The following is a 23,392-nucleotide window of genomic DNA, read 5'->3' as shown; positions in this document are numbered from 1 at the left end:
CGCTGTATCCTGGCCCTCTCCGCACAGTGGACCTGTCTGGCAAAATGATATAATCAGGAAGTCAGGGAATAGCTAAATGGAAACCCGCTGCCAATGCCTCCTGGCATTAATGGCTCTGTCTCTATTTTCCAAATGGCACAAGACTTAAGGGCACCATTTGGCACTTGATCCCCAACCTGCTATACACAAGGACAGCCAGCTAAAGCATGTTCCATTACATCAGTGAAAATCCAGAGTAATTCCATGCTGCCTTCTCTCTAATTTTGTTTTATAGTCTTTCCAATGTTCAAACAAAATTATTAACAGTTTTTTAAATTGGCAAATTTTTGTCCAAAATAGAATACAAAATGTCCTGTATAGCAACAGGCCCCTTGCACAGGGAACAGCAGCAGCCTTGGTCTTTTGAACACCCTGATGTGTTGGCAAAACTATACACTGTGCGTTCAACCATATGAAGATTAATGTAGCAAGACAGAGATGAAAACAACATATTGCATGAGATTACTTTGGCACAAAGGACCCTTAAAAAACCACAGACTCTGCACTTTGGGTGTTTGCAGATACCTCAAACGTTGGCCACAACGTTCCGATCACCGTACATGCTACAAATGAGATATGAGAACAGGAAGCGCCACCTGCCATCTGAGCAATGCTTCAGCGGTTATCGAGGCTGATGAAACAAAACTCCCTCTCGTGTTAGTGCAGGCTTGTAGAGAGAGCGCTGCTATTAATTCCAGCCAATATTGTGAATGGCAGTTTGAAAAAATATTCCGCCCCATTTTAGAATGTCAGCCAGCAGCTGCTCATTGTTAGACATTCCATATGATAAAAAGGAAGGGGGGACAGGGGGAGACTAAGTTCTGGCCACATCTAATTAGCTGTATTTTATGTTGGGCTAGTGCAGTGGTCCCCAACCTCTCTGTTGCAATAGCATATTCATGTTCCCAGAAGAGAGTGTGACGGGCACCGGACGACCAGCCGCCGAAATGGTGGCATTTCAGCGGCGACGTTCCTTGGCGTTGCCGCTTCTGGGCGGCATTTCGGCAGCTGGTTGTCCAGCGGCCGCGCTCCTCGGCGGCGGGTTGTCCGGCGGAAGTGCTCCCTTGTCCGTAGGCGGGCGCACATAAATGCCCAGGCAGGCGCCATGGCACCCGCGGGCACCGCGTTGGGGACCACTGGCCTCGGGTGATAGATGCTCGCAGAGTGTATGTATAGTCCCAATAACCTACCTGCACTAGAATGTTAATAACCCTCAATCGATAAGTCTACAGTGATATCAGTTAATAACATCTTTCAACAGGTATATGACCATTTAATATGAGCCATTCTTTCAGATTAATAGGCAGTGGAAGTGTTCGCTTGGTTTACTGCTTCTATTCTATATTTGAACATGTTATAATGTATGAAATTAATCAGTATCACCACTATAGGTCATTTGTATTTTGATTGTGTTCCACTGTGTGTTTGTCTGTGTATATAATTTGCACACACACATCCATATAAATATAAAAAAACCCTCCCATGATTTAAAATCCCTGAGTACCCCTGGCTCCCACTGAAATAATAATTTAAAATTATCAAAGCTTCTCCCCCTCACACACATTCAGGTTCCATGTATAGTCTAGAACTGTGGTTTTCAAACTTCTTTTTTGGCGACCCAGTTGAAGAAAATTGTTGATGCCTGTGACCCAATTGAGCTGGGGATGAGCGGTTTGGGGTGTGGGAGGGGCTCAGGGCTGGAGCAGGGGGTTGGGGTGCAGGGGTGATGGCTCCAGGTTGGGGCCAGGAATGAGGGGTTCCGGGTGTGGGAGGGGGCTCTGAGCTAGGGCAGGAGGTTGGGGTGCAGGAGGGGGTCAGAGCTCTGGGCTGGGGGTGCAGGCTCTGGAGTGGGGCCAGGGATGAGGGGTTTGGGGTGCAGGAAGGGGCTCTGGGCTGGGGTAGGAGATTGGGGTGCGAAAGGGGGTCAGGGCTCTGAGCTGGGGGTGCAGGCTCGAATGGGGCCAGGGATGAGGGATTTGGAGTACAGGAATGGGCTCCAGGTTGGGGGGGGCTCAAGGCTGGGGCAGGGGATTGGGGCACGGGGTTGGGGTGCGGGCTTACTTCGGGTGGCTCCCAGGCAGTGGCGCAGCAGTGGTGCTAAGGCCAGGCACCACGGGTCCTGCCTGTCCTGGCACCACGGACCACGCTGTGCCCCAGAAGCGGCCAGCAGCAGGTGTGGCTCCTAGGCGGAGGCGCGCAAGTGGCTCCGTGCGGCTCTCGCCTGCAGGCACCGCTTCCCCCCCCAGCTCCCATTGGCTGGTTCCTGGCCAATGGGAGTGCTCGGGGCAGGGGCAGCACGTGGAGCCCTGCAGCCCCCCTGCCTAGTAGCCGGACCTGATGCTGGCCACTTCCAGGGCACAGCACGGTGTCAGAACAGGTAAGAACTAGCCTGCCTTAGCCAGGCAGCACCGCTGATGGGACTTTTAACGGCCCAGTCAGCAGTGCTGACCAGAGTCGCCGTGACCCAGTGCCTTACATTCTGTAACCCAGTAATGGCTCACAACCTGTAGTTTCAAAACCACTGGTCTAGAAGACAGCTATCCTTCTGCTGTGAGAGACATGCAGTGTGTTGTGTGATCACTTATTATGACCTATGCCTAGATTCTTGTCAATGGTCAAAACCATAGACGTGCATATGCTCAAGTAAGCCCTGCTCCTGTTCTGGGATCTCCTAGCATGGATTCCTGCACTTGCGTGGAAACCTACTGAAGTCAGTCACTCCCCATCACAACATCAAATCTGAGTCAATCCGCCACCCCTCCAGAAGCCGTCCCATGCCTCTCAAATGGAGCCGCTGGCAGGGAGTTCCCCTTGACTTTGGAACTCAGTCCCTTTGCTGGTCGCCAGGAACCTGAACTTTTCCAGGCATGCTGCTCCCCCCCAGGCATTTGGGGCGAGGGCAGGTAAGGCCTGGGGAAGGTATCTAGAGAATTCTGGAGTGGGATGATTTTATTTATTTATTTAGCGTTGTGATGGGGGAATGTGGAAGGTGACAATACTGGTGGGGTGGGGATAGTTTGTTTAATTTGATTTTAACTAGTTTTAAAGGCATTGGGTATTGTAATTATTTAAAGGGGGCCCAGAACACTTTTCGTAACAAATAAAATATATTTCAAATGTGTGAAGTAAAAATAGTTGTGCAGGTTACTATTATTGTCATACCCTGTTATGCCTCTTCAGCAAACTTCTTCAGGGTACACCCTCCACCTTTGGGGGGCTCACCTATGTCAATGAGATCCCCAGGAGTCAGAGGTGTGGCTTGTTTTTTGGGTTTTTTTTGCTTTGGTTTGGGTATTTTGGGGAAAGTTAAAAGCACAAAGATGGGTGTGGGGAGTGGGAAGCCCAGGAGAAAGGGTGGTTGGGTGCTGCCACTAAGGGGTGGCAGGTCCATGTGTGTGTGAATTGCAGAGTGAGACCCAGCCTCCCCCCCACTCACCCTGCAGCAGTAGCTCCTGGCCCATAGGGACAGCTAGCCTCAATTTTCCACACTTGAGGCATTGCGACCTGGCCCCTGGTACACAGGGGCCCTGCCTCTCTGACTGCAGGGCAGCCAGGCCTAATCTGAGTGGCACTGTGACCTCGTCCTTGGTGCATGGGATCACAATACCCAGCATGGAAAGCCGAGCCCAGCCAGCTCCCTGGGACAGGAGCTACTTCAACTGGAACATATTCTGGCTTTCTTGCATTTTCTCTCCACACCCCCAACTCCCCCACACACACTTTTAATGTCTTATGACCCTTTGTACCCTCACAATCCCCTGAGCCCGCCACAGTTTGGGAAATGCTGCTCTACAGTGATAAATGGGCAACAGAAAGCAACAGATATACTAACAGATGTAAAGTTAGAAATTGCCCCCACGCTCCCCCTTTGTGACTGTGCTGTAGTGAAGATGAGTTTGCTAAAGACTCTGGGGCCTCTTGTCCCACGCTGTGATGGAAATAGTGTTCTCTTCCTTATCTCATTCTGATTTTTAGATAGAGTGGCTCACTGCTGTCCTGATCACTTCTTGGAGTGAAAACAGCATCATCCTCAGGAAAGCCCACTGGAGCAAACGTTCCAAGAGTGACAATGTAGAGATGATGAACATGTCTTTCTCTGAATGAGAGACTACAGGATCTTGGCCATTTAGTCAAGATGAGGCATAGTGAAGGGGAATCTATATATGGAAGCCACCAAAAAAGCATTCTATTCAATGTGCCAGGAATGCATGTTAACTCTATTCTGCTCTTGGTGACTTATGTTTGAAGATGTGAATTTATTTCCTGTAGCAGTATCTCATGGCTATGGATTACAATTGTGGGCCAGAACAAAAAGTCTTATTACTAAGCTCATGGGACAGAAAATCCCCAGCACTCTTGCCTAAGGTTTAACCATGTCAAACAGTGTAGATACCTGTCAAGGATGATCCTGCAGTGACAGCTGGTTTCACAGTCGCCAGGTTTGCCCATCCAGAGGCCAAGCTGGCCCTTTGTACTGCACGTTTGTAGTTATCATACAGTGTCTTGCCATACTGGGGAAATAAAGCGCACCTTTAATCCTGGAGCAGAGTCAACGCAACTGTCTGCATGTCCAAACACACATTTGCTGTGAGCTGCATTTTTTTGAACCCTTTCCCAAATTTTGTTAGAAAGCAGCTATTTCTACAAATAGTGAGCCTGAATCTGTACTGGGACATGCCAGGGAGAATCCCTGCACCTGCGTAGAGTCTACTGATCCCTGCACCCTATTGATTTCAATGGGATTTTGCCCTAGGATCCACTCAATGCAAGATAAGTGCTTAGAATAATACTATAGCACCGTATGCTATAGTCAAAGCACTTTGTAAAGGGGCACCGGGGAAGCCTGGGGGATGTCTATTTGGTGTCATCCCACAGCAAGAAACAGTGGCAATTACAGAAGCTAGGATCAAGCTACTTACTGTTCACTGACTGGATGCACTGAGCCTTGATGACAACCAGTTAGCTGAGGGAGTTGGGACAGGGGGGAGAGAAGAAAATTGTCTTCGTTCTCACCTTGGCAATTCTGATTCCTGTTACCCACTGCTGTAGAGTCCATTGGTCATCACAGCATAAATACTTGATATATTGTGATTCCTTTTGAATCTGGGGATGCTGGAATGAATAATTCTTGCAGTTAGAAACCTACATATATCAGGCAAAATGTAAAAAAGTCAAAGCCCCATATGGTGATTGCAATGGGAACACTGCCTTTCTAGAGCACGTTAACATGAAGATGACAATTATCAGTGTGTAAAAAATGAAATAAAAAACTGCAGCACGTAGGGATTAACATTTGTAGCATTTGCTTATAATAAATGTAACAGGTTGTAAGAGATGTCTGCAATGTAAATACCTGAGTTTTAGAAAGCTAAAATGTGACCTACAGGTCAATAAAGTCTAGAAATGTCATGGTTCAGTGCCTAGCGCTCAATATGTAAACAGAGGAAGTCTGTTGCAATCTGTAACACATCCAGCCTGAAAATACAACATGATTATCATTTCTAAAGAGCACATTCAATTTGGATAAGCACAGATCTTCAGCTGAAACAGATTTTTGTCTTTAGACTCATTGTCTTCCTGTGAGTTAGCTCTACGCTATTACTCCAAGTTTTTGTTCTATGCCCCTTTATCTGTTGTACCTCTCACCAACATGGGTGCCAAATTTCATCCTATTGTAGCTATAGATTTATACATAATGCAACACTACCAAAAGTAATCACTTTTTCCAGGGCACTTAAATCCTTTGATTCTTTGAACTGGTTTTGGAACTCTTACTGCTACTGCTCAACACTGATATATCCCTACAGTTCAGAGTCTGCTTCAAATTTCAGTCAGACTGCTTGCCTGAAAATTGCACCTATTGATTTTAGACTTTGAAGGAACTAGCCTTCAATGCTACAGTAGAGTAGGATGTAAACCTGGGCAGCTCTGAAACTCTAAACTCAGGAGATTTCTGCTACTATCTATTGGTGAACAAGGAGACGAGACAGGATGAGCAGACCTTATGTTATCCATCCGCCCTCCCAGTGTGAACTTTAATTAATTTTAACCAAAACAACCAAAGTGCTGGATGTAGGGGGAAATTAAATGTTACCCTACCTAGTGTGTGACAAAAGGGCATAAAACTGTACTTAATATGCCCTGATAGGCATTGCCATAACCCCAAACTATTGCACAGCTGGACAGTACAGCTAGTCACACAGGGTTCTTACCTTGTGAGAAGTAAATCTCTTGTGCCCGGGACTGTGCTCCAGGGTCCTTTGTCACTAGGGTGACCAGATGTCCCGATTTTATAGGGACAGTCCCGATTTTTGGGTCTTTTTCTTATATAGGCTCCTATTACCCCCTTCCCCCTGTCCCGATTTTTCACACTTGCTGTCTGGTCACCCTATTTGTCACTGAACCTCTTCCATAGTGCAATGATAGAACTGAATTCACTCTCGTAAGGACCTATGTCTGGCACCTACATAGCACCTCTAGAGCAGCAGTCACTATTGCTAGGTTTGGAGTCCAAGGACCTGCATCCTGATAAGATATGATGCAGAGGTAGTACTAAGGCAGTACTTCCTTTTTGAGGCCAGAGATGAGTCTGCCTGACTGTATTCCCACACTCCAGGACTAATCACTGACCAAAAAAACGCCAAAACCCATGGGTGGGTGGGGTATATGGGGTGCACTAGTGAGAAAGTGAGGTGTTAAAGGGACATATGTCCATCGGGTGTTCACATCAGCAGGTGGGGAAACTGAGGCAAAGGATTACTGCCAAAAAGACTGTGGGTGAGTGTTTTACCTACTACTCATATAAACGTATGAATAACTTATGTTGTTGTGTTTCCCCAAATTAATGCCGTATTCCTTTCCCCCAATAACATTTTCTTTGTTTTATACACAAAGTTGGTGCATGCCAGTTAAGGGTGCACAGAGGCAATATTTAGTTTTCCCGGTTTTCTGGGTAGGGGTTCAAGCTTGTGGTAGTATTGGTTAATTCTAGGAAGAACCCCTAGATATTTGAACCTGGCCATTTTTGCTGCTGACAACTGCTGACAAAAGGGTTACAAAGACATTATCACTGGCTTATTTCACTGGTTTTATCCAAGTGCACTGTTGGTTGTTTATCCTGGGGAACTCCAACTCAGAACATCCAAGGTCCAATTCAGTTTCCTGGTGTGAAGAACATCTCCAGACCAGAGCCCCTCTCATATGGAGGGGCTAGAATGGGCATATGGATAATTTCAACTCCTGATGCTTGTTTCACAAGATGCCAGGGAATTTTTGGTCTGACTTGTAATATTCTGTTCAGTCCAGCAGATGGCATCAAATACTTTTCAAAGGTTTTATAGCACTGGCGGATGAGGATGCTACCAAATGTCCCGGCACACTGCACATACGATGAGAGAGAGGGTCCTCTCTTCCCACCAAAATGAACAGCAGTTCGACGATCCTGTGAGTCTCCCTCAGTTTTTCAAATACCACATTTAATATCACTTGTGAGAACTTCCTGAAAGGAAATTTGTACTTAACCCAAATAACTTGGACAAACGCTAAGAGAAGCTTTCTCACTGGAATCAACAATGCTGAAAAGGAAGTAGCATGACTGCCAGCTAAGCATTGCCGTAGTTTAGGGGGGATGAAGAGCCATACTGTTCAAGAGAACTGAGAGAGACTCAACCTCAAGAATGCCTCACAGCGTTACCCAGCACACACACCTCCAGGCTCAGTGCACGCTGTGTTTCGGAAAGCTCACTGCAATGATCAGATGGCAAAGCAAAAACATCTTTCTTCTCTGAAGAGGTTTATTTCCCTTTTCCTTGGAAACTTCCAGCAATCAAGTGAATTATAAAGGACAACAATTCAAAAAGCAGCTCCTCAGAAGCCATAGGTCCAGTGAAAAGTGATAACATTCAAGCAAACTCCAAAGAAGCAAAAAGGGAATTCAGGCTTTATGTTAAAAGCCACAGAAACCCACTCTGCTAATATAGGGCCTGAAAAATAATCTATAACAGATCTTATTACATCCCATAGATCTCACAGTGCTTAATAACGGTGGGGAGGGAGTATTAGCACCATTTTACAGATGGGGAAACTGAAGCACATATTGGCTAAGGGCCTAATTTTCAGAAGTGTTGAAATTTCACATGAAATCAGAGAGAGCTGCAGGTTCTCCCTTTGAAAATTAGGCCTTTCAGGGCCTTGCCAAAGATCAGCCAGAAAACCGGTAAAAGGGTCAGGAATAGAACCCAGGCCCTGACCCTCAGTTCTCCACTCCAACCCTTTGGCTTCTTTCCAAGTGTCATGTAACACACTGTGTCCCTCCCAAGCATTATTTGAATAGATAATAAGGAAACACTTGAATATAAAGATCTTATTTTTCAAGAAGCCTAGCAAAACCAAAAACTGTTGTGTGCAGATGAATTTAAAGTATAAAGTAAACCTTATGCCTAAAGAAAACAAGATAGAACACACTGAAAGCCTACAGTGAAACAGGAACTGAAAGATGTGGGTTCTATGGCTTGTGCCTAATGCCTAAACAAGAGTGAGTGTGTGTGTGTGTGTGAGAGAGAGAGAGAGAGAGAATCTCTCAATAACATGTTATCTTTCTTCATCTTCTTCCAACCATGAAAATGAAAAGTAAGCTATAGATCTATTCAGGTATCTCATTGACTTCCTTGCCCAAAACTCTGTAAAGCTAGTTACCCAAAGTTTCTGGGAGGTGATACTGTCTACAAAACTGAGCCCTGATCCACAAACTGATGGCTTTGGAGTTAGGCCAGAAATGCCAGAAGTGGCTATTGATTTTGGGTACCTTTGTGTTTTTTAGGTGCCCATTTTGACATCCCTTGAGGAGTGGTTTTCAGAAATGCTGAGTATCTGCTACAACTGGAATCAATGGAAGAGGTGGGTGCTCAACACTTTGGAAAATCAACCCCGAAGTATCAAGTTGGACACCCAGAAAACTGAGATAAAAGTTTGGCTAATTGCTTCTAAATTCAGTTACATCCTGACTCCACATATTCCCTGCAACCAGAATACCAGCCTGGAGGCTTGCCTGATTTACCTAAAATGTGCAGAGAATGTGCTTACCTAAAACAAACGACTGCATCGCCATAAGGTACTTCTGCTTCTGACCTACACTTCCCAAGTGACTGAAGCAATCGTTTTGGTGTAGCTATTTTTTTAAAAAATCAATAGTTCCTGTTAACTAAAGAGAATACCTTTGCAGAGAAAAGAAAAAGCATTTATTATATCCCTTCCCTCCCTCTATATTGTTTAGGCACCAATCCTGCAAAAACTTACACACTTACTTAGATTGTGAGCTCTTCAGTGCAGGGCCCTGTTTCCCTACATCTCTGAAACAGCTTATTAATAAATAAATAATCTTTTTACATTTGCTTCCTTCAGGTTACTGGCGGAGGCCTGATTTTAATTTAAATACTCACCTGAAATGTTGATTCTAAAGGATTAAGTTGTTTCAGGTGAAAAGACAAAAATGCTCTCTTGTTCTGTATCCTTTTCATTTCCTTTCTATGACTCTCTCATATCATCTTCTCTCTCAAATGCACTTACTTCTCACGTTTACATTTTTAAAAGGGTGTCCTATAGAGTGTATACTTTATAGGCATCTGTGAGGGGATATGTTCGCTGTGAGAGAGGAGAGAACCAGCAGTGGGCCAAACTAAGAACCAAATTATCTGCTGGAGTAACTCCATTATAGAAATTGAGCAGAGAATTTGGCCCTAAAATTCTTGGGAACATTAGAGATCTGAGAGAGACGTGGCAGACTCCTGAGATACCAACAAAGCTTAGCTAGATGGGCTACAAGGGAAAATGTACCCAGCTGCAGAAATGGAGTATGATGATGCCCTTGTCTCAGTTTATCCCCAGGAAACCATTTTGTTTCATCCTAGATTAATTCAGCACTATGCACCATTACCTTCAGATTACTCAAGCAAAACCAGCACCAATAAACCATAATTAAATTCACTCAGTCACAGACACATCAGATTGACTAAACCAGTCAATTTGCATATAGATTACCTTGCTATTAGTCTGCTTTGAAGGATTTTTCATCATGGCATGAGATAACCGGCTCCAGGACTGGCGAATACACACACACACACACCCCACTATAATCTATTATGTTCAAAGTTTCTGTTAAATACAATGGAAAATTTCACCAAGGAGATGAACTGACCCTTCTTGCCAAAGTGGGTTCCTCTGGCTTTGGAACGGTTTCAACTAGGGCTGTTGATTAATCACAGTTAACTCACACGATTAACTCAAAAAATTAATTGTGATTAAAAAAAGTAATCGCGATTAATCGCACTGTTAAACAATAGAATACCAATTGAAATTTATTAAATATTTTTGGATGTTTTTCTAAATTTTCAAATATATTGATTTCTATTACAACACAGAATACAAAGTGCACAGTGCTAACTTTATATTATTTTTTATTACAAATATTTGCTCTGTACAAATGATAAGCAAAAGAAATAGTATTTTTCAGTTAATCTCATACAAGTACTCTAGTGCAATCTCTTTATCATGAAAATGTAACTTACAAATGTAGAGTTTTTTTTGTTACATAACTGCACTCAGAAGCAAAACAATGTAAATCTTTAGAGCCTACAAGTCCACTCAGTCCTACTTCTTGTTCAGCCAATCGCTCAGACAAACAAGTTTGTTTACATTCATGGAAGATACTTCTGCCTGCTTCTTATTTACAATGTCACCTGAGAGTGAGAACAGGTGTTAGCACTTTTGTAGCTGATGTTGCAAAGTATTTATGTGCCAGATATGCTAAACATTCGTATGCCCCTTCATGCTTCAGCCACCATTCCAGAGAACATGCTTCCATGCTGATAATGCTCATTAAAAAACTAATTCATTAATTAAATTTGTGACTGAACTTCTTGGGGGGAGAATTGTGTGTCTCCTGTTCTGTTTTACTTGCATTCTGCCATATATTTCATGTTATAGCAGTCTCAGATTATGACCCAGCACGTCTGTTTTAAGAACACTTTCACAGCAGATTTTACAAAACGCAAAGAAGGTACCAATGTAAGATTTCTAAAAATAGCTATAGCACTTGACCCAAGGTTTAAGAATCTGAAGTGCAGTCCAAAATTTGAGAGGGATGAGCCAGGGGTGGAGCATGCTTTCAGAAGTCTTAATAGAGCAACACTCAGATACGGAAACTACAGAACTTGAACCACCAAAAAAGAAAATCAACCTTCTGCTGGTGGCATCTGACTCAGATGATGAAAATGAACATGCGTCAGTCCGCTCTGCTTTGCATTATCAAGCAGAAACCATCATTAGCATGGACAAATATCCTCTGGAATGGTAGTTGAAGCATGAAGGGACATATGAATCTTCAGCGCATCTGGCACATAAATATCTTGCTATGCCGGTTACAACAGTGCCATGCGAATACTTGTTCTCACTTGCAGGTGACATTGTAAACAGAAGCGGGCAGCTTTATCTCCTGCAAATTGTAACCAAACTTGTTTGTCTGAGCAATTGGCTGAAATAGGACTGAGTGGACTTGTAGGCTCTGAAGTTTTATATTGTTTTGATTTGAATGAAGTTATTTTTTTGTACATAATTCTATATTTGTAAGTTCAACTTTCATGATAAAGAGATTGTATTACAGTACTTGTATGAGGTGAACTGAAAAATATTATTTCTTCTGTTTTTTTACAGTGCAAATATTTATAATCAAAAATAAATATAAAGTGAGCACTGTACACTTTGTATTCTGTATTGTAATTGAAATAATTATCTTTGAAAATGTAGAAAACATCCAAAGATATTTAAATAATTAGTATTCGATTATTGTTTAACAGGGTGATTAATTGTGATTAATTTTTTTAATTGCATGATTAATCATGTTTACTTTTTTTAAATCGCTTACAGCCTTAGTTTCAACCTAACAGTACAAAATGAATGATGATGATGATGTACATGCTGTTCCCAATGCAATTCCCAGATAATGTAATAGGAGAGCCATATTTTAGGGACAGCTGCTTTATATTTATATTGTATAGGTGCTATCCCACATGGTGCTGGACAGTCTTGGCTTGTGCACTCACTACAGGTGTGAGAGGTAACTTCTTCCAGTGGTTGCTGAAAATTGACTTCCTGGAGAAGTATAAGCAGAAGTTTTTGCTTCCCCTTCATTTCTGAGTAGCCAGAGCTGTCAAGAAAAGCGGGTGGTTTGGAAAGCTGTGCTACTGTGGGGTTTGTTCTTTCTGCCACACTCCACATGGCAATAGGAGAGGTGTCCTCGTTTGGATACAGGTTTGAATGAAATGTTTCTTTCCAGCTGGCTGTGCATCCCTTTTCTCGTCTGTATTGGAGATCAGGAGAGCTTCCTTGGACCGTACCATTAGTGTTCTGTCATATGCATGGGCACCCAGAGGCTGTTTTATTATTGTTGGATTCTTTGGAGAGGGACTGCTAACACCAGCACCCTGCCTTTGATATGAAAGGAGAGCCAAGGATTAGAATTAAAATGTGCAATACCCCCATTTGGCCTCAAAAGGGAAAAGGTCTGATGCCCTTTAAATTTTGGCCTGTGTTAAGTAATGGTTAGTTGAGCAAGATGGAATTATCTGCATGCTTAGATGTGCAGCTCCTCCAAGGGTTTGCTTCCTTCTGAGGTTTTATTTTTTAATAGGTTGTGTTGTTTTTCTTATGTGTAACTTTTCCTTTAAGGAACGGAGGCCTGATGGGACACCTGGTTCACACGTAAAAGGCCTGTTCCAGTGGTTAGTCTCATTTTATGGAGAGTTATGACCCAGCATAGGCCAAGTGGGTAAGAGGAGAAAAAAATCTTTCAAGCTTTATGATTCCTCAAATACCTGAGGATACATGCTGACTCTACCCATATGCCTCGGCAGAGCCCTTTCCCTACCCTGCGCTATCTTCCTAGGGTTCCAAAAGACGTTAGTTCCAGTTTACTGCTCAGGAATTGATAGAGGCAGCTAAATGTGACTTCAGCTTTCTGGTAGATGCTGATTAGCCACCTGGGCTCCTTTCAGTTAGACAAGCCCAGCTGGGTTTGTCTCTGTCTAATAGAAGTGGGCATTAGGAAGTAGCTATTTGTTCCATTGCCTCCGACTCTTTCTGAATCATCCTGATAGGAAACTTCTGAATAAGCTAAACAAAATGTTCTCTCTTTCACTAGAAGACACTGAGCAATGCTCTTGAGAAACCTCTAAGATACTGGTCAACTAGCTTTTACCTTCATTATCTCCTGAGGTATCTTGATGGTTCAAATGGAAAAAAAAATATCACTGAAAGGAATAGCTTCCTCTGTGCTCAGGGCTAAAGCATGTTTAATACAGCTGTTTAACGAAAAAGTCGGGAAGCTGCATTCACAACTCATCACTGTTCTATCAGAAAAGATTCTCGGAACATAAGAGGTTATAATCAAAGGGGCACATCCTCCTTTGATAGAATTTCCACCTTCCCTTTCCAGAAACACTTGACAATCCTACACATATACACAGGAAGATGGTAAGAAACGCTGTTCCTTGCCTTAATCGTCTCTTGAGATCCCTTCCATCCCTAAAGAAATATGAGCTCATAAAATAAAAGAAAGCAAGATTTCTTTCAGGGTATACTTCATCACATTGGTATTGTGGGGGAGGATCTCTGGAGTCAGGTACTAGTTCTGTTGCTTGGATCTAGTCATCTGGTAAGATGGCTCAATGATGTTTTGGGGTTGTTTTTTGGGTGGGAGTAGGGTGTATGTATGTGCTTTCTTCAAAACTAACATTTATGTTGTTTTATGTAGCTTTATCACAGGCTGTTCTGTTAACCATTCACCTCCTTTGCATGAACAACGGGCCCTTTCAATATCTTTGAAGTATGTGTGAGCATAAGCTTAAAAGGTGTGGATGTGAAACCAATAGCTCATATCTTAGTCTTACTAAAATGAGGTCTGGAGGAATCAATTATCCAAAAAATAGTCTCCTTTCACTTACAGGTTAATTCCACTGTCATCATTGCACCTGAATGTATGCACAAGACTTCCTTTCCATTAATTCATCTTGGACACTCAGTCACAGAATGAAAGACATCTCTTGTTGTGATTAGTCAGTGATGACTCTCTAAGATGGTTTGTTCTCCTTTGGCAACTCAGTACAAGTTGCCCCCTGCAAGATAATCTCACCTAGAACATTTGCACATTAATACTTAACCTAACTAGGAGAGGAGCAGTTCACCAGTATAAACTTTGTGACAGCTCTACTCCCATCTTCACACTTTGATATGTCACCAGCATCCACTCAACCTAAAAACAGCCCAACGGTCAACCACAATTCTAGACACTGTTAGAAAGGTTACACTTCTGCTCCCAGCACGAGTATATGGAGGCTCACAGTACAGAGAACGCACTGGTTTAGGCCTGTCCCTTACAGACAGTGAGAGATAAGAAAGAGCTACATGCAACAGGACCAGAGTTAATGAGATCTCTGGTTTTGCAACTACATCCTAAATACATCTAGAGGAATCGATACTTGAGTTGGCTTGCAGCTGTGTGGGAGTGTGACAGCAGTGTGGTGCTTGCCAGGTAGGGCAACTGACTGAAGTTATACAGAACACACCACAGTGTATTTCTTTCCCACAACCCCCTGCACTCAAACTACCACCATCCTCAGCCCCATCGTACTGGCAATGGCTGAAAGTAAAAGAGGAAGGATGTGGTAGAACTTGGCTCTATTGGCCACTATTTCCCCCCATACAGCAACAGTTTAAAATGTGCAGACCATCTACGTTTAGGCCTCTTTCAACCACTGCAATTGCCAGTTTCAAGAATGCCACAATAAAGTGTAAAACTGTTCCAGTCAGGAACCTACCACATGTCCCAGCCTCTGAAAACATATTAGAATAAAAATGAAGACCAATAACAGTAACATAGACCACATTTCTCCTTACCCATAATAGGGCTGTGTGGATATGATGCTTATTCTGTTACATTGCTAGTACACTTTAAAGGCCCTATAGCAAACATTTTTAAGTAAAAGATATTTCAAACTCAAATTTATGATGCATAAACCCCTTCCTCTCAGGCTTTCACTATTGGTTTTTCCTCTCCACCACCACCACAGTTAAGTGATACAGAGGCACAAGATGTTAATTTCATACATCCAAGGTATTTTAGTTTAATAAATATGTTAGTGCAACAGTGATAATTTGTAGCCTAAACTGTTTTTTTGTCACAAATGGTAGCACACTGGGTTATAAAGTTCTCACAGTGATGTGAATTATTAAAAACATTGCTGAGCACTCTAAAAATCATTTTCCTGATGTACTTCATTTTCACCTACTTGCAAAGTGAATAAAATGTCTAGAAAGCACGTACATTAGTCAGATACTAATTTTGACCACTTTCACCCACTTTGAATGTTATACAGATGCACTGTGGCAGTTAAATATGCTCACAACAGCTTTGAAGTCTTTTACAGGGAACCAACTTCAACTCATTTTAAAAGCAGATTGAACTATTTCTCTTTTCTCCATTAAGTGTTCACGTGTTTTCTGGATAATAATAATACCTAGCTCTGATATAGCGCTTTTCATGAGTTCAGCGGTCCTCAACCCACGGTCCAATTAGCACACAGCTGCAGCCCAGCTCTGCCCTGTGTGCCTGGGGTCCCAGGCTCTCAGCTGCCCAGCACGAGGGTGTCTGAGCTGTCCCACTACCAGTGCAGAGGGATCCAGCCGGGCTATCCTGCTGCCCAGCATGGCAGGGATGGGGTCCAGGTTGGGGCTGCTGGCCTGCCCTACGTGGCGGGAGTCCAGGGTCGGGGCTGCTGGGGGCCCCATGGGGTCAGGAGTCCGGGGCTGCCAGCGGGCCCATGGGGACAGGGGCAGCTGGCCTGCCCTGTGAGCTTCAGGATCCGGGGCAGCTGGCCTGCCCTGCAAGCTCCGGGGTCCAGGGCAGCTGCCCCGTCATGTGAACTCTGGGGTCTGGGGAAGCCGCCCGGCTCAGAGAGCTCTGGGGCAGCCACCCAGCCCCATATGGCGGAGTCCACAGGGTTCCCAGCTGTCCTGCTGCCTGGCGTGGTGGGGTCCAGCCAGGCTGCCCCGCCACCCAGCGCAGTGGGGTCAGGGCTGCTGGCCGGCCCTGTGTGGTGGGAGTCTGGGGTTGTGGCTGCTGGCAAGCCCTGCAGGGTCAGGGATCCAGGGCTCCTGGCCGGCCCTTTGAGCTCCAGGGTCCATTGCTGCTGGCCTGCCCTGCGTGGCGGGGGTCGGGGCTGCCACGCAGCCCCATGAGGTCCAGGGCTGCTGCGTGGCAGGGGTCCAAGACTAGAGGCCGGTCTATCCCGCCTGGCAGGGGTATGGCACAGCTGACCGGCCACCTGAAATCTGGGGTCTGGGTGCAGGACTGCCAGCCGGCCCCGCATGGCGGGGTTTGGGGCAGCGACGTGGCAGGTATCCAGGATGAGCATCTGGCCCACCCCACATGGTTGGGGTCCGGGGCAGCTGTGTGGTGGAAACCGGGGTTGGCCTGTTGGCCCCATGGGATCCGGAGTGGGCAGCTGGCCACCCGGCGCAGCAAGGGTCAGGGTCAGGGCTGCCGCTACTCGGCCACCCGGCCACTGCAGCCCAGGTAACATATTGTGGGCCACATATGCAGCCCACAATATGCAATCAGTTGAGAACCCCTGCATTAGTTAATCTCAAAGTGCTTTCCAAAGGAGACAAATGTAATTATACCCATTTTAGAGATGGGGAAAATGAGGGACAGAAAGGAAGTGACTTTGCCAAAGTGGTTTATGGAGAACTGCATTATCTAAACTGCTGAACTGTATTAGTCATTTAAATCTGCGAACAGAAAATCAGTCTGATTCACACAAATTATTTGTACTTGGGCCATGTGTAAACTAAATTGGCAAACACTTGAAATTGGACAGATACTTCTTTTTTGGATAACAAGTCCATTAAAATGCAGCTATAACCGGAAGAGAGAAATTAAAAATGGCACTTTGCTGTGTATCTGCTTCTTATTGTCTTTCAGGTTGACTAACCATTGTTTGGTAGCAGCTCTTGTTAGCACCACAGGCCCATAAGAGCTGTAGAAGAAGAATCTGTATCTTCTGCCATGTCAGTGTTGCCAGATATGTTCTGATTTCTGAATCTCTATTATTTTAGCTAGTAATCTAGACCCGGTTAAGGCCATCTAGTGCCCTAGATGCATCATGCCACAAGGCACCTCACAGTTCTGGCCCTGCGCCATGGGCTCACCCCTCCACTTGGAGTACAGTGGTAATGCGGCATCCCCTTCTCTCCCTGAGAGGAGCAGGCAGTAGCGTTGGGTCCCTCATCTCCCCACCTGGAGTAGCAGAAAGAGGAGACCCACTACTTTCTCCAGCAGCTGGACTGTAGCTATGTGGGTGGGCCAGGCCCACCATGCTCTTCTCCTCCTGCCACACAGAGTTGTGCTTTAAAGCATGACATCTACTGGGCCTAATCCTGCAAGATGTTGAGCAACATCTTAAGGGCCCCAATTCAGCAAGGTACTCATTGTGACTACTCATGTGCTTAAAGTTAAGTAATTCCTAAAGGTACGTTGCTGAATAGGGCCAAAGTGACTCACAGGTGAGGGTGTGCAGTAATGTTGCAGGAAGCACTCTGCACCTTACAGGATCAGGCCCTTACCATATCTGTATATGGCAGCAGTTAAAGCACACATTAGCAGAACAGACTTCTCTTGTACATACCTTTAAGACAAAGCAGTGATCCGTAGGTGCCTTGTATTTCAGTTTGTACTGAGTACCATAATAAATATTCAAATTCTCGAATTGTATGAAGCAAGCCAAATCCCGGGATGTCTAAAAAATGGAAACCAAACATTCTGTTGTTACAGGGAATTAAGCTATGATGCCAGACACATTAAAAGACCTTTTTTCAAACCACTTTGATGCTGAATCTTGTTTTAACTGTTGTGGATTTTATCAAAGCGGAGAGAATGACAGGTGTTTGAGTTGTTCTTAAACTTTAGTGACCATTAAGACAAACAGAGAAAGGTATCAATGCACCTTTAGAATCACAATGAAACATTTTACTACATTCCATATAAATTTGAGTTTTGCTGTTTTAATCCTTTGTTTTGTTTCCAAGCCAGTGAACTGTTATCCTTACTGAAGAGAGTGGTTCCTAGTAGGAAAAAACTTTAATTGATTAAAATAGATGTAGGTCCTGCAATGACGCTTCTGCAGTTCTAGGGGGAAATGGTGTTAGGGAAAAAATATTGTTTTTATTCTAAGCAACTGCCTTTCCCTTGGAACATACAGTCAATGTGTGTAAATTTACACATGAGTAAACGAGCCACATTTCATCTGTTCCTGCTTCAAAACTGCCTTAAAAAGACAATTCCAGCCCTCCTCCCACCGCATCTCCATGCGCTGGTATCTTTCTGTCTACCACCGTAGGTAACCTATTATTTGTTCGTACCGTGTTGCTGTGGCAACAAGGTGTCTGTTGGCACACTTTGCTGCATTAAGGATTTCTGGGTACAATGTATAATCTTCAGACTCTTTATACATGTTAATGCAAAAACAGTCCTATCTCCATATCTTTCTGAATATGCCCATATACTTAGTAACTGAATGTACACTGGACACCTCAAAAAGCTTCTCTCCTTGGGGGTGGAGGTCATATTTTAGTGTAACATGCTTGCTTGTTGTTACGCTTTCATTAAGATACTTCCTTGGGATCACTGGGGTAGTGCATTTATGAACACTGCCATTTAGTGGTAGCTCCTGACAAGAGGGGACAGTAGCATGAATTCTGTGCTCTGGAATGCCTTGGTATTAATTATAAGTATCTCCCTATTCAGTACCCAACCGGAAGTTCCTACTGAAGTCTTTGTGAGTTTTGCCATTGACTGCAATGGGGCTAGGATTTCACACTGAGCGCATTCAAATCAATGAAACTTACGGGCAACCTCAACACCAAGCCTTCAATGGGAATGACAATGGAGTTCTTGCTTTTCTTAGGAACCAATGCATGATTGAATCCAATCCAGATACAATTATTTAAAGGGAAACATTCATCACAGGTAAGTAGGGGACGTAACAAATTATCATGTAGAAGATAAGTCATTTATTGCAAGTATTTTTGCAAAGCCATAATGTTATTCCTATTGCATGATCAGACAAAACAAGACTTTAACTGCATAATTTAAAGAAAAAAGTTTAAACAAGTAACTTGTGTGTTTGGTGCTGCTAACTTCTTGGGCTTTCCATTAATATCAGTTTGTGGGACAGAGAATGATACTTAGGTGGACTAACGGTTTGAAGCAATTGCTGGTGTGGAAATAGTGACACGATTGCGGTCAAGGACACTTTCTCAAAGTTTTAGGGCCTGACTTGCACGCACAAAACAAGCATAGACCTAAATATTAGGGTATGCAAAATTAACTGCGTGTTTGTTTTCATGGGCCTAGATATATTTTGAACGGTCAATATAAAGTGCTCATTTTATTTTTTTAAACATAGCCCAAGGTATGTCAGATTTTCTTTATTTCCATTTTGCTAGAAAGAATTAGACCAATTTCATAGTCCACCATTCTTGGAATGAGAGTATTTCACTAATCTGCATTGTGATTGGAGAAGATCCTTCCAATCACAGTTCTAGACTGTTTGGTAAGAGTGCTGTATGGGTGGGAGATTCACTGAGGAATGGAAAGCCCAGATGACCACTGCCTTAGAAGTCAGACACAGCCATTCTACAAACTACAGTACAAGCAGGGCAGTCATCTAATTAATGCTGCATTTTGCCCGGACTTGGGTCCTAGTCTGTTTCTGCACCTGGGTCACCTGAGTAGTAGCACTACATGCCTCTGCCACTCACGGGCGGACTTGTCTCTTATTTTTTAAGTTGATCACTATTTCTTTCATTGTGATTTATTCAGGGAATGACAAAAAATTAAGTCCCATTGACTTGGTGTACATCATTAGCTCTGGGTATGGGGAGGCTCAGTCACTGGCACAAGCATTTTCATCCAAAGCAAATCTGAAGCATTAAGAGCCATAAGTGGCAGCACTTGTCAGAATATAAAACTGCCAACCCAGTACCCAAAAGTCAGTACCAAAGATGTTACTCTAGAAATGAGCAGCAGTGAGCCCCCTTCTGCAGTGCACTTCAGGCTCCTTTGCTTATCCACTGCGGGCTGGCAATTCAGACTCTTTCAATACCCGGTAATGGTAAATGTCACTGTATTAGATTCTGTCAACCTGAACGCCTCTGTCTCACCTCTTGTTCTATTGAGGGCAGCCTTAAAAAGCTGAAAAGGCACAACATATTCTCTAGGCAAAGATCTCTTCAGGAAAAACATTTGGCATATAATAGCACAAAGACTTCAGAGCACTTCCCTGCAACAGCTGTTGGCATGGCAAGTTGGTTACAAACACAGACTATAAAAGCCGGACTAGAGCTTTCAACTGAGTCTTGTTATAAACAATGTCAGGTTTTCTGCACTTCCATTTTGCTATACAGAGTGAGACTGTTTGCAAACTTCTTAAATTCCCTTCCACAAGGAACTAGATATGAAGTAAAAGCATTATTTGCAGCAAAGTGCCAGCTGACAGGCATTGGGGCTTTCCCCCCATTGACTTCAAGAGCGGCAAGATTTCACCCAATGTTTTTACCTAACTGAAGAAACCAAAAATGGGGGGAACTATACAGGATTTCTGTGACTACATCCTAATATTTGCACAAGTGTCGCAGTCAAAGGAAAAATCTGTCGCAGATGCACCAGCCATTGCTCTCAAAATGTCACTTCAGGAGCTCTTCACTTTCACCTACATGAATTGCTGTACTGCTAAAATGATGCCTTTGATTTCCTGACCTTGGTCTTTCCCTTGGGGACGTAATAAATTCCAGAAGCTCGTAGAAGAAAATAGCGCCTCTTCCAGGACTTTTTTCCATCTTCCTTCAAATAAAGGGCCCCTTCAAGTTCTGGCACAATGACAGACGTCCCACAGAAGCTTTCCTGTGCAGCGAGAATTGGATTACACAAAATAAATGGACTTGAGTACCCATATTAATAAACAGCAGCAAACTGTTCACTTAAAACCGGACATTTTCTGCGACAGTGAATGTATAAAGATGGGGAGCCCAGTTATGGAACAGAGAGTCAAATATGTAAACGTGAGTTTTCCATATTAAAGTGCTCATGTGGGACTTGGGCATTCTTTTTAGATACTTGCTCTGGGAAACTGTCCTCACAGCAGAGGGCCCACACACAGCTAGCTCATTCCCTTCTCTTAAGCCCCAGACTAAATATTTAAGGGCTAAGTAGTGGATAGAGGCTTCTACCATTAGGCTCTTTGCATAGTGGTGGACTTCTATTTCTGGCCCCCCTAGTCCTGGACCAGAAACAGATATTACTTAATGAAGGATTTGCAATAACCTACTAAAGACTTTAACCAGAGAAAGCATTTTCTGCTGAGGAAGATAGAATAAAATGCTTGGCACCATTATTCTCACATGCTCGGGTTTTTGACTATTGCAACATCTCTAGGTTGTGTAGGGAAATACTTAATACCCTAGAAACTGCTCCTAAAGGCACCAAGAACTTTAAAATAAAATCAAAGATTGAGAGATTTCTATTAATACTTATTTTTAAGCACATACCAGCATTCACAAACCATGTGAACAAATACATGTTATTATTAGCCATGAAACTGCTCCTGTTGCCACGGGTAAAACACTCAGGGTAATCTCTAATGTCAACATACTTTATTTTCTCATTTAGAAGTTACTGTGGACAGCTCTCTGCTTGCTGATATTTGGTGGCTTTGTTATCATGCACTAATTCTAAAGTGGGACTCCCCAGGCATCTGAGTGTAGATTATCCTCTTCCTGCATTTGCATCAAAGCTAAAATGTTTGCCCAAAACTAAAGGGTTTTTTCATTCCCTTAGTTCTGTGATCATCGTTTGTTTGTTATAAGTCTAGATTTCTCTTTCTCATCTGAACTGAACTTTCAACAAGAAGGGTCAGAAGATAAGCAGGCTTAAACTGGAATCAAATCCAAAGGCTGCTTGTATAAGCTGGCCGCAGAGCTAACACTAGTAACTGTAGCAACCTGCATGGAACTTGGGAGGAGGAACTCAGGTTGCAGGATGGAAGAGTCTGGAAGAGGAATCAGGAAGTTAGTCTGTATGCATGTGGCTTGAGTGCTTACAGCAGCATCTCTGTGAATAGTTCTCTTTATAAAGAGACAATTTAGTTTTACAAGCATGGAGTCCTTTCATGGTACAACCCAGCATGTAGTACATGAAAAAAAACTGGTGGGGGAAATGTACCTACTTAAATAGAAAGAAAAGCAACTACTTATTTCATTATTATCATTATTGATCAGTCTTATTCATGATTTAAAAAATAAAAAGCCAATCTGATTCTAGCCCAGGAGTGTTTTAGACTATTGGTAATGCTCTGATGGGGATCTTGCAAGCAACACATTTCTGCAACAATGTCAGAACTAAGATGAACCTTGATTGAAGGTGCCTCTTTAGAGGACTGTGAAAGTGCAATGCTTCTAATCCCCTGCTGTCCTTGTTCAGGCCCCAGTCCTGTAAACACCTAAGCAGGTGCTTCACTTAACGGAAATCAGTCGGACTACTCACTGTAGAAAAAAGCTAAGCACACGTGTAAATATTTGTAGGACTGGCACCTAAGAGAAGAAAGCAATTATCTGCACTATGTTTTATAATAAAAATATAAAAAAATATACAATGTAGAGTCTATGCTTTCAGTGGTGAGCTGCAGATGAAGTTGAACAGCTTCCTACACAGCCTTAAACATAAAGCTGGTAATAACAAACACAGAACTTCCTGTGACACATTAGCCAACAAAGAACTAAGCACGGCTGCTAAGAGCAGATGTAGGCTGTGGGACTCTGCCACATCAGCACTTGCACCATCCCTTTCCCAAGCTGGCTTACCTCCAGGAGAAACTCTTTGTTTTTCTCATTCATTTCCTTGCCTTCATTTTTCCCTTTGTTTGCCAGGTAGAAATTCTGATTAAAATACAAGAAGTTGATGTTGAACAGAAAAGACAAAGAATATAAATGAACAGATCACATCATTATTCAGCCTTTCTGTATTGTGCACTGAGCTAGACGGTATGAGGCAGGTAGCCAAGTATTGCTCTTCAAATCTCATTACAGGAAACCTTCCCCAAAGCTGCCTGTTGGAGTTTATATGTCAATTTCTCAATCTAAAATTCATTTTACCCATATACCCCTACACCCCACCCCAACCCCTTGAAAAAAATGTGGCTCAAGTCTTGATTTTGTTTGGCTGCTTTTCTGGGTCAGTGGGTTTGATTTT

The 23,392-nt window shown here is 43.4% G+C and overlaps 2 protein-coding genes across 5 annotated transcripts in view; one reads left to right on the top strand and one right to left on the bottom strand.

The window, feature by feature from the left end:
* Nucleotides 1-9,375, top strand: part of LOC140907712 (protein nucleotidyltransferase YdiU) — a 76,625-nt gene extending 67,250 nt beyond the window's left edge. The window contains exon 20 of the transcript XR_013635421.1: nt 8,858-9,375. The gene's annotated coding sequence lies outside the window, so the exon portion shown is untranslated. The remainder of the gene's footprint in view (nt 1-8,857) is intronic.
* The window catches only part of APBB1IP (amyloid beta precursor protein binding family B member 1 interacting protein), a 103,848-nt gene that overhangs the window by 8,508 nt on the left and 71,948 nt on the right, over nt 1-23,392 (bottom strand). For all 4 annotated transcript variants that reach the window (XM_073334280.2, XM_073334282.2, XM_073334281.1 and 1 more), the window contains 5 exons: nt 23,005-23,079; nt 20,906-21,049; nt 17,775-17,885; nt 5,053-5,151; nt 4,433-4,550 (listed from right to left, as the gene is read on the bottom strand). In XM_073334280.2, coding sequence (XP_073190381.1) covers nt 4,433-4,550; nt 5,053-5,151; nt 17,775-17,885; nt 20,906-21,049; nt 23,005-23,079 — 547 coding nt within the window. The remainder of the gene's footprint in view (nt 1-4,432; nt 4,551-5,052; nt 5,152-17,774; nt 17,886-20,905; nt 21,050-23,004; nt 23,080-23,392) is intronic.

Source organism: Lepidochelys kempii, chromosome 2, assembly GCF_965140285.1.
Source record: "Lepidochelys kempii isolate rLepKem1 chromosome 2, rLepKem1.hap1, whole genome shotgun sequence".
In the NCBI taxonomy this organism is placed as follows: domain Eukaryota; kingdom Metazoa; phylum Chordata; order Testudines; family Cheloniidae; genus Lepidochelys; species Lepidochelys kempii.
This window is presented reverse-complemented; position numbering and strand designations above follow the sequence as displayed.